This window comes from Rhinichthys klamathensis, unplaced genomic scaffold (assembly GCF_029890125.1).
Source record: "Rhinichthys klamathensis goyatoka isolate OS25496 unplaced genomic scaffold, OSU_Roscu_1.1 h1tg000433l_1, whole genome shotgun sequence".
Classification (NCBI taxonomy): Eukaryota; Metazoa; Chordata; class Actinopteri; order Cypriniformes; family Leuciscidae; genus Rhinichthys; species Rhinichthys klamathensis.
Window position 1 is genome coordinate 70,824 of NW_026606929.1, and position 10,594 is coordinate 81,417.

A 10,594-nucleotide genomic window follows, 5' to 3' on the forward strand; every position below is an offset into this window, starting at 1 on the left:
GTTACTGACTGAAGATGGAAGTGCAGTCTCCACCAGGGAATACAATAGGCTACGTCAAGCAAGACTGGCATGTGTTTAGGCCCATGTTCTCCATCTATGACATGTCCAAAACAAAGGTGCTGTCCATCGAGGGGCCTATGTGTGCCATAAGCTGCTGTGGGGATGTGGATTTCGACGTATGTATTCATGTGTGATTTTGTCAGTTTATCACCTTTCTATGTGTGTCTGTTTGTTTGTGAAACACTGAAATGAACAGTATCTGGTGGATGATTATTTTTTGGATTTCGCAAGATTTTTTTAAATAGTTTGACCAAAGGTTATGTGCGTTTGTCTGTCCTCTGGTGCAGGTTACCGGGAAGGACGGGCATCCAGTTGGTCGTATCAGTAAACAGTGGACTGGCCTGATCAAAGAGTCACTGACTGATACAGACAATTTTGGCATTAACTTTCCCATGGACTTGGACGTGAGGATGAAAGCAGTTCTGCTGGGAGCATGCTTCCTTATAGTGAGATATGACATAAAACATCCATTCATCCACTAATATATACCCATTACTGTCTTTATACGGCCATTCATACATTTCATTTGATTGTTTCTCTGTGTTGTCCCACAGGACTTCATGTTCTTTGAGGCGACTGGTGACTCAGGACAGCGATGCAGTGTGTTTGGCTAATAGGGAGTGAGAGAAAGATTGTGGTTCTTGATGGTATATTCGTATGTAGTATCACAGTTACCACTTGTATGTACTTCTTTGTATGTGTTCTAAAGTCAGGAAAATCACCATAAAAGCATTTTAATCCAGACCGGCTATAGAACTTGTTTTTAGTGTTGATTTTTTTCTTTTGTTAAAAATGTTAAATAAAGCATTTCTTACCGAAATCTCTTTGCTCTCTAAGAAAAATGTTTCCATGACCACACCTTTGAAACACATCATGCATCACTAACCTTACATTTGCCTTATCGTTCTTATCACACATTTTCTCAGTAATAATCACTCTGGATTTTAAAAGGGACATAATAGTTTATCTGCTGATTATGAATTTTCAATTCTGGTCATAGTTGACAGCTACAGTGCATGACTAAGGCTAATTTTTCTGTTTTTAGCCGATAAAACCATGCAATTGGCTTATTTGCCAATATAGAGCTAATAATGATATTGGTAACAATTTACAATAAGGTTTCATTTATTAACTACTTTAGCTCACATGAACTAAGAATGAACAATAATACTTCTACAGCATTTATTAATTAGTTGATGTTAATTTCAACATTTACTAATATTTTATTACAATCAAAAGTTATGTTAACATTAGTAAATGCTTTGTGAACTAACATGAACAAACAATGACCAGCTGTATTTTTATTAACTAACGTTAACAAAGATTAACAAATGAAAAGCATGGATAACAGGTTCATTATCTTTATGGTTAAGTGAGGGACATATGCGAATACAAACTAGATTTAACAAGTAGTCTGATATGTGGTTTAGAACAGAACTCCCAGATTCCAAACAATTAGTGAAGGCCTATAGGACTCCATCAATGTGAATGGAGATGTCATATTGGGCCAAATAGCAGAATTTCAGTTTTGTTGTTCTGTTTGTAAGTTTTTAGATTTTAATAATAATTTATCATTCACCCCATTAGGGGTACATAATTGTAGGATTCACCCAGAATCCTCATAGGCCTCCAGAATTATAGAAGGTTTGAATCTAACAACCTTATTTGAATTTTAAAAATCTCTCCACTGTAGTAGACGCCATACATCAATGGGAGAATGGTCACTTGAGAGGAAAAAATAAACAATTTTAAACAATTAAGGTTTTAGAACAGAGGTGCTGTGTATATCAGTCAAGAACATAATACTATTACCCTTTTGTTTAATATTAAATCCTCCTCACAAATAATTCTTCATATGTGTGAATATTTTCATTTATACACACAGACTAGTTGGTCCCTGATAATATTTTTTTCCATTATGTGTGGGCATTTGAGATGCTTGAATGGGGATGTTTGTGACTAATTTCTGAGAAATATTTGGAAAAAAAAATAATAGTTTGAATAGTTAATAGGTTTAAAATACCATTACTCTATCCGCATTTTATTTTATTAGTCAATTCTCAAAAAAACCTTTTCTGATGTATTTTATCCACCAGCCCATCGTGAGCCTCGACGTGACGTCATAGAGACGCGGCGGAAGAAGAGTGTTTTCGCTCTAAAGAAGCGCCAGCTCTCATTGAATGAGCCAAGATTTAAAGTAGCCTTCATTTTCTCTTTCATTCCTATTATTGAAAAGCTTAGTTATCCGCTGTTTGCCTTGGCGGACAACGCCTAAGCTTTTGGCTTTTGGCTTAAGGTTACGGTTAACGGTGAGTAATCGGTGGTGCCGAGACGCCACATTTTCTGCACCGCGACAGCGGAGGCCGAACAGTGTTTATTTGTGATCGGTGCTTGGATTTGATTTGGAGATGCGTTAAATGACCAATGCGAGTAGAGTTCTTTGTTATTAAACAATCGCAACATAAATATGTCAAAGTAATATCAGACTGGTGTATTGGCGAGACTACAAAGCCCTTTTCACTTCACATATTCCACAACATTTACAGTAAATGAGCAGAACAAAGCGCATCGTGCGCGAGTTTATCCCCGCAACTCCAGCTCTTAGCGTAATACATGGACACTGACAGTTGCATGTACAAATACAGCCTAAAACGTGTTAGTTTTAATTTAAATAACATTTAAAGGTAAAGTACTTTGCGTAAATGTTTAAATGAATACAATGTGCTAACATCTATAGTGTTTCCTCTGTTTTCCAAAAAGACGTAAGTGTCAGTCCAGCCAATTTTTGTAGTGAACAAATAACCTGTGCCAGTTAATCCACAAAAGAAAAAAAGTTGGTGCCCTAAAATCAACCCTTGCCCCTTTTTTAAAATCGTGTGTATTATTTGGAAATGCATCACAACACTGAAGTAATGTTGGTTGCAACTTCTGGTTCACATGGACTTTTTAAAAAAGGCCTCTAGGTCAATATTGAGACTAGACCCTTTTCATATATGAATCTGTTTTTTAATCAACTTTCTATTTTGACACTTTTGTTCTTAGTTTGTCCATCTGGACTGTTGCTAATTGTTAGTATCAGGTGTTTATGCTGAAACAAAGTACAAGGTTAAAATGAACCTCTATCGGTTCTCTACTTTCTTTTTCATGCAGAGAGGAGGCAGGCTGGCGCAGGTCGTAGGTTGCTCCTGGATCATGAGAGACAGTGGCAGCAGCCTGGCTCAAACACACTGGTCCAATGAGCTGACGCTGACCGCAGGGCAGGAGGGCGCTGGAGGTGGGGGTGCCATTGGAGGTGGCCATTTACTGAACCCGGCCATGGCCCAACATGCCCCGAGCCCAGCCCACTTTAAACTGGGCCGTAGAGAGGAGGACGCCAGGATATGGGGTGCAGAATATACTGTCCCTGAGGTGGAAGAAGAGGAAGAGGAAGAGGAGGAGGACACTGTTGAGATGGAGAGTGAAGAGGATCTGGTGGACAAGAAAGCTGAGGGTGGTTTCCAGTGTAATGATGAAGGTGACAACGAGAAGTGGGGCTCGTCAGAGTACCCACAGCTAGTGGGAATGGATGTCAGCGTTACAGGTGACTTTACCCACTGCTTGGCCCAGACTAGGCCCAGTCCGCTCAAAGAGAGAAAGCTATCCCGGTTGCGGTATCGGGGTCAAAGGTGTGTAAGCATTCACTACCGTTTGGCCCAGCAATGGAGAGCTTGGCGCCAACGAGCCAAATGGGCAGGAACTATGGGATACAGGAGAGTACGCAGATTACACAGACGCCGGCTCTTTGCCAATCGACTTTTCCAGAGACTGTCTGGCAGTTCATTGTTAAATGGAGACCCAGAAAGAAGTTCTGGGACAGCAGAGGAGAGGGGAGCTGATTTATCTGGTGAGTATAAACTCGTTAACATTTGCATTATAATTTTTTGAAAGAATTGATATAGTTAATAGTTTTGCATATGATACCCGACTCATTTTAAAAATGTTCTTTACTTTAAAGTGTATAATGTGAATATATTGTGTTTGGTGGCTAATGTGCATGAAGTAGTTAACTAGCCTCGTCCAACATCATTAAAGCAACAACATCCGTGTCCGATGTAGACACAGTGTTGATGTTAAATATCATTTAAAATATTGCTACTTGTGCTGGTAAAGATGCATTAATATTTCAAATAATTAAATAATATTTACATTTATTCATTTAGCAAAGCCTTTTATAAACCGACTTACAAATGAGAAATACAACAAGCAATTAATCTAAAGGAGGTTATAAGACAAGTGTTGCTTGCAAAAACAGTTTCAAACATTATCCAGAATAGTACAAGCTAGAAGGCGGCGGGATATAAGAAATCGTGAGAGAGGTAAAACAGGATGCATTTAAGTGCTTCCGGTTGAGATGAGTTTTCAGTTGTTTCTTGAATATTGTCAGGGACCCAGCTGAAGAAGATGATTCCAGCAGCAAAGAACCACAAACAAAAACGTTCTGGAAAGTGATTTTGTGCCTCCCCTAGTTAAAAAACCTACACCAAAATGTTTTAAAAATACATTTCATACTATAAAACAATTAACATATTTACTGACATAGGCCTATCGCTTGAGACTTACTGATATAAACATTATAATTACAATAACTTTATTTCGAGTACTTCTTTATTGCACAATGCACATTTCTTAATATTAAGCCTAAAATGTGTTTTAATATCACTATTAGTAAGTATAGTATTATCTCTGTATAATATCAGTCTTTAAATGCAAGATATTTAAAGTATACTTGCAGTAGTTCCACTTTAGCTCTATTTCCAGATAACTAAAGTGCTTTAAGTACAAAATTACTTTAGCAGACTTTAAGTATACAAATTTAGAATACTAAAAGTACAATTGGCAGGTAAATGTATTCATAGTATACTTAGTATAAAATAAATGTATTTTAAAAACCTTTTAGTATATTTATTTTTCACTAGGGTCTCTGTGATGTACCATGAGGCACAATGAAAGGATGAAATTGCATATTATTGTAATACTGAGGTCGTGAAAGAAACTGGCAAAGACTGGGACAGCATTCCTGGTTGTGACTAAAGTGCACTGACTAGTACATACGTTCCTTTAGCTTTCTTCTGTACGTCGTCTTTACTTCTTTACCCTTTGATTTCTTAGACTCCTGTAGCACAAATGGGGTTCTGAAAGGAAGGGATGGTATCCATGGAGCAACCATGGGGGACAGGGAGGGACGGGCCTCCCCTGCTAATGTCCAGTCTCAGCGGGAAAAGTCCTCCCCACAGAATCTGCTTAGCAGTGGACACATTTCTTGTGTACAAGGTACAATATCCTTTTTCCCAAATATGGAAAAGGAACATACGCTACGTATTATTTAATATTATATTATCGTCCCATGGTTGTTACTCTCTCGCTCCTCTTCTTCAGGTATTCTGGATGAGTTTCTCCAGCAGTTTGGCAGTTTGATTCCCATCCACGTAGATGAGGTGGTGAAGAAGCTTCAGGAGATCTTCAACGAGAGTTTCTCAAGTCCTCACAGGTCAGAGGTGGCTCATACCAGTCACAAGACTTATTGAATCTTGATATTTTAAAATGGCAAACAGATAAAAGACTTGACTGAAGTCTCAGCTTTTTGTATTATTTTAATTTGTGCCTGTTTACAGGAAGGTAATGGTGCAACATATAATGCAGTCCTACCAGCGCATGTCTGGAAGTGCAGTGATGCGGGGGTTTCGTGTAAATTACAAACGTCATGTCCTCACCATGGATGATCTGAGCACACTCTATGGCCAGAACTGGCTCAACGATCAGGTGGGCCTCTCTCTTAACAACATTATTCATTATTAATGGTTGATCGCATTCGCCAACCATGTGTACACTTGTATTTGTGCATGAATATGTGATTTATCAAAAAAATTGTACTTGGATTGTTTTTCTATATTTAGGATATAATTCTGAACAAACTCAAGTTACATGTACACAAATAAAGCCTAGTTGCATTAGGATTGGTTTTCTTTTAAAACACATTTTTATTAGTCAATTTATAATTACAATTCCCTACATTAAAGGGATAGTTCGGCCAAAAATGATATTTAACCCATGCATTACTCACCCTCAAGCCGTTGGAGATGCATTTGTCAATCTTGTTTCAGACTAACACATTTTCAGTTATTTTAGAAAATGTCTTAGACCCTTCAGTGGATATAATGTGAAGCAATGGGGTCCACCTCCTTCAAGTCCCAAAATGTGCATACATCCTTCACAGAAGTAATCCATCCGGCTCCAGGGGGATAAACGAAGGCCTTCTGAGGGTAATCCGTGCGGTTTTGTCGTAAAAATATACATATTTAAAACTTTATAAATGAAAATATCTGACTTCCGGCAACAATCGACGCGCGTTCACGGGTGGTGGAAGTGTTTTGTTTTGCTCTGCTCTCTGGCTGCGCTGGCGCGTTCGTTCTACGTCACGACGGTTCCTACCCTACGTCCTACCTCGTACGCCGACTTCCATCACCCGTGAACGTGCGTCGATCGTTGCCGGAAGTCAGATATTTTCATTTATAAAGTTTTAAATATGTATATTTTTACGACAAAACCGCACTGATTACCCGTATGCACATTTTGGGACTTGAAGGAGGTGGACCCCATTACTTCATTATATCCACTGAAGGGTCTAAGACATTTTCTAAAATAACTGAAAATGTGTTCGTCTGAAACTAGACTAGACTGCTATATAAATGTAATGAATTATTATTATTATTATTATTCGTCTGAAACAAGATTGACATATGCATCTCGAACGGCTTGAGGGTGAGTAATGCATGGGTTAAATATCATTTTTGGCCGAACTATCCCTTTAACTCTTACTTTATCACATAATAATGCACCCTGTATAAGCACACACAAACATTCAAAAGTTAGGGGTCGGTAAGAATAAAAAAAAAAATATTTTATTTTTTTAAGTCTCTTATGCTCACCAAGGCTGCATTTAAAAACAGTAATATTGTGAAATATTATTGCAATTTAAAGTGTCACATGATCCTTCAGAAATCATTCTAATATGCTGATTGGATGCTCAATAAACATTTCTTCTTATTATCAATGTTGAAACGGTTGTGCTGCTTAATATTTTTGTGGAAACTATAAGATATTTTTTCAGGATTCTTTGATGAATTGAAAGTTCAAAAGAACAGCATTTGTTTGAAATAGAAATCTTATGTAAGATTATAAATGTCTTTACGGTCACTTTTGATCAATTTAATGGATCCTTGCTGAATAAATATAATAATTTCTAGTAGAATTTCTGACTGACCCCAAACCTTAGAATGGTAATATACTGTATGTACAGCTGGCTAATGAGAAATCCAAAAAACAATTTAGGCTTATGTCAAAGGTGCTTATTGTGTTTCAACTGCTTTTGAGAATGACACGCTTGACTTTAGAGAGGAATAGATGTACGGGTCATGTTATGTACAAGACATTGTATGGAGTTTCCGATTCATCAAAACTGTGTGTGTGTGTGTGTGTTTTGGCACATTTAAGAACAATATATTTTTTTGTGGTTTATTAAATTTAACATGTAACTAATCATTTTGCAACTACTATGCCACCGTCCTTTGCTTGAGTTTTGCCAGAGTTTGTATAGATATTTGATGAATGGGGGGCCCTTGTACTGGGATTGTGCTGAGTTGGCTCTCTCTTACTCACTCCGTCACCCAGGTCATGAACATGTATGGGGATTTGGTCATGGACGCTGCCCCTGAAAAGGTAGGCTAAACGCGCACACATACACACTCCTTTACACGGAATTTGACTCATGACAAAGCCATGAACTTGTGTGTGAAAGAGTTAAATGATTATGAAAACAGTTTGTGAATTAGGTTTTTCCTCATTCGCTCTCTCTGTCTCACCATGTTTTTTTACTTGCAGATCCACTTTTTCAACAGCTTCTTTTATGACAAACTTCGGACGAAAGGTTACGACGGGGTCAAACGGTGGACAAAAAATGTCAGTACTGGATGGAGAAAGATTTTGTGTCTGTCTTTCACAGCCCTTTTATTAATACCTGCCATTTTAGGACTGTGAAGTTAAGCAGATAAATTGGTAATAGATAATTCACCATTATTACTTGCATCATGAAGTTAATATAGTTATCCACCTATTTTTAACATAAAAGCAGACTGGGCAATTTTTAACTTGAATGTGCACGGCTTCCAGTTATTTTAGCTTTACCAAAACAGTCCGTTATGCTGCTTAACGTTGCAAACTGTTACTTATCATATTATTTCAATTTACTCATAAACACTAGTTTGTAGCGCAAATAGTTTTACCGTTTAGTGCACTGTTACTCTTCTAGTTATTTACGTATAGCAGCTAATGAATTGGAAGTCTTGCTCATTCACAGGAAATAGCTTACTTCCACATTGAAAAATATGGTGGATACAACATAATTATTGTAGTACTACATGTTTTTATTTCACTGTTAAATCTGCTCCTTAGGTTGATATTTTCCAGAAGAAGTTCTTATTGATCCCTATTCACCTGGAAGTGCACTGGTCATTAGTGTGTGTCAATGTTCCTCAGCGTAGAATCGCATACTTCGATTCCCAGAGGACCCTCAACCGTCGATGCCCCAAAGTAGGCGTTATTTGTTCTAATGATGCTATTTTCACGGCTACATTTATTATACCAATGCTTATCGTGTCCACTAAAAGTTTTTGTTTTTACAGCACATTGCCAAATACCTGCAAGCAGAGGCAATCAAGAGAGAACAGAAGGAGTTTTACACAGGGTGGAAAGGCTTTTTCAAAATGGTAGGGTGTGTGTGTCTGTTAGTAAAAGTATGAGAGAAATAAGGAATAAAAGAGATTGGAAAGGCCATTTGTGTATGTTTTGTTGACTCTTCTGTCTTTGGAATGTTCTAGAATGTGGCAAGGCAGAACAATGACAGTGATTGTGGAGCTTTTGTCCTTCAGGTTAGCGTTTTTTCTCATTAGTTATTTTAACACTTGACTTTGTACATAGCACTGGTGCTGAAAGTATATAATAATCTTCATTGTTGTCTTTTACTCACTTGTTCACTCTTCTTGTCGTTGTACTCCAGTACTGTAAGTGCCTGGCCCTGGAACAGCCTTTCAGCTTTGGTCAGCAGGATATGCCCAAGCTACGGAGACAAATGTACAAAGAACTGTGTCACTGTAAACTGTCTCTGTGAGACCGTGGAAGAGCAAGGGAGATCCATGACATCTTACACTATTAAATAAGCTCCAGGTCCAGACAGCATTTAGGCGGGAGACGTGCAAACGTTTTAACCCTCTTTTTGTTCAATGACTTTGTATTTTGACTTGGTGAAGGCCATACTCTGTTTGGCCCAGTTGTTCGTTTCTTCGGATCAAAACGCAAGAGGAGTTGTTTTTTTAGAAATGGGAGGAAGAGTTGACCTCAGAGAACTGTTCATTAGGTGCCGCCATTTTGTTGGCAATTTTATTTTTCATGTTCTTGATGTCAGTAACTTGTATGCTAAAAGGTAATACCATTGACTGGTGAGGGAGGACACTTGCAGACATTTTAAAAATGTAATGCAATATTCATATTCTGAGAGTCGATATGGACCACGACACTATATGAGGATTTTTGTTTGTTCAATATTGTTTGTCTGTTATGTATCTGTGCGATTTGAGATGCAAACTTATGGAGATGAAAAAAGAGCAGCTGTAAATTAAACTGTTTTATATCTTTTGAGATGCATAAGTTGTTGTAAGATGTAATAATAAAAACTTAAGAAAATAACTGAGCGTCATCAATTTGTGCGTTAGTTATGTTACATTATTGTGGCAGGCTATTGTAGTTCAGCAAAACTTTAATGATGATAATTATTTGAAGGTTTTTCTAAATACTGCAATGTGGTTATAAATACAGCAGTTATCTATCTACTGTTAGTTTATGGGACAGGCTGCTAACCATAACTATATTTCCGTTTTGGGATCTACAACTGTGCTTATTAAATAGGCAGCTTTACTCTTAAGCTGCATTCACAATACAATACACAATTTAAAAAAAATAAAAGGTGGCAAAGAATAAAAGAAAACAGAGGAAAAATGTTTCACTTACACATAAGAGATTTCATTAAATATTCCCATGCTTCTTAAAATATACAAAAACAATATTAGCCTAGTTATTATTATTGTTGTTATTTAAAGGTCGGAAAGATTGAACTCAAAATCTCGATTATGGGGATTAAGTGTACGAACCTTTGTTTATTATGAAATTTAGATCATACAGACGTTAATAAATTGAAGACCTTTGTTTTATATGACATTTTATATTGCTAAATACATTGAGGCTAAAACTGCGTCACAGTAGGCCAAGCGAATGATATTTTAAGGTTTAGCTTTAGTCCAATTACATTTAAGATAGAGCAGAACTGACGTGTCATGGACCGCCCACCCGAACCATATCTGACACCAAAGGGCGGCTACCATTGTTGAGTGGCGTCTGTACTAGCCAATGAGAATATGCGAAGGGCGGACCATATTCTGACTGATGG

The 10,594-nt window shown here is 37.5% G+C and overlaps 2 protein-coding genes across 4 annotated transcripts in view; both read left to right on the plus strand.

Moving 5' to 3' along the window:
* plscr3a (phospholipid scramblase 3a) overlaps positions 1 to 10,594 on the plus strand; it is a 47,070-nt gene that overhangs the window by 2,743 nt on the left and 33,733 nt on the right. Inside the window, exons 4-6 of one of the 2 annotated variants that reach the window (XM_056235922.1) lie at positions 15 to 176; positions 348 to 506; positions 615 to 707. In XM_056235922.1, coding sequence (XP_056091897.1) covers positions 15 to 176; positions 348 to 506; positions 615 to 674 — 381 coding nt within the window. In that variant the 3' untranslated portion in view covers positions 675 to 707. Of the gene's footprint in view, positions 1 to 14; positions 177 to 347; positions 507 to 614; positions 881 to 10,594 lie in introns of those variants that run through there. The other variant, XM_056235921.1, reaches the window with a different exon arrangement.
* On the plus strand, positions 2,196 to 9,833 carry senp3a (SUMO specific peptidase 3a). 2 transcript variants are annotated; one of them, XM_056235915.1, is made up of 11 exons: positions 2,196 to 2,369; positions 3,211 to 3,943; positions 5,209 to 5,370; positions 5,476 to 5,587; positions 5,712 to 5,859; positions 7,768 to 7,815; positions 7,978 to 8,055; positions 8,548 to 8,685; positions 8,763 to 8,861; positions 8,973 to 9,023; positions 9,152 to 9,833. In XM_056235915.1, exons 2-11 carry the CDS (start codon positions 3,253 to 3,255, stop codon positions 9,260 to 9,262), a joined length of 1,638 nt encoding a protein of 545 aa, XP_056091890.1. In that variant the 5' UTR covers positions 2,196 to 2,369; positions 3,211 to 3,252; the 3' UTR covers positions 9,263 to 9,833. The 2 variants fall into 2 exon arrangements, with proteins under 2 accessions (XP_056091890.1, XP_056091891.1); XM_056235916.1 differs by having other exon boundaries at positions 8,778 to 8,861.

What these genes read in the sequence shown, in the direction of transcription:
- senp3a (XM_056235915.1), top strand. Translation starts at nt 3,253, where the DNA reads ATGAGAGACAGTGGCAGCAGCCTGGCTCAAACACACTGGTCCAATGAG. An exon ending in TCAAACGGTGGACAAAAAAT is followed by an intron (nt 8,056 to 8,547) that starts GTCAGTACTGGA and finishes TCTGCTCCTTAG; the next exon opens with GTTGATATTTTCCAGAAGAA. An exon ending in GGAAAGGCTTTTTCAAAATG is followed by an intron (nt 8,862 to 8,972) that starts GTAGGGTGTGTG and finishes GGAATGTTCTAG; the next exon opens with AATGTGGCAAGGCAGAACAA.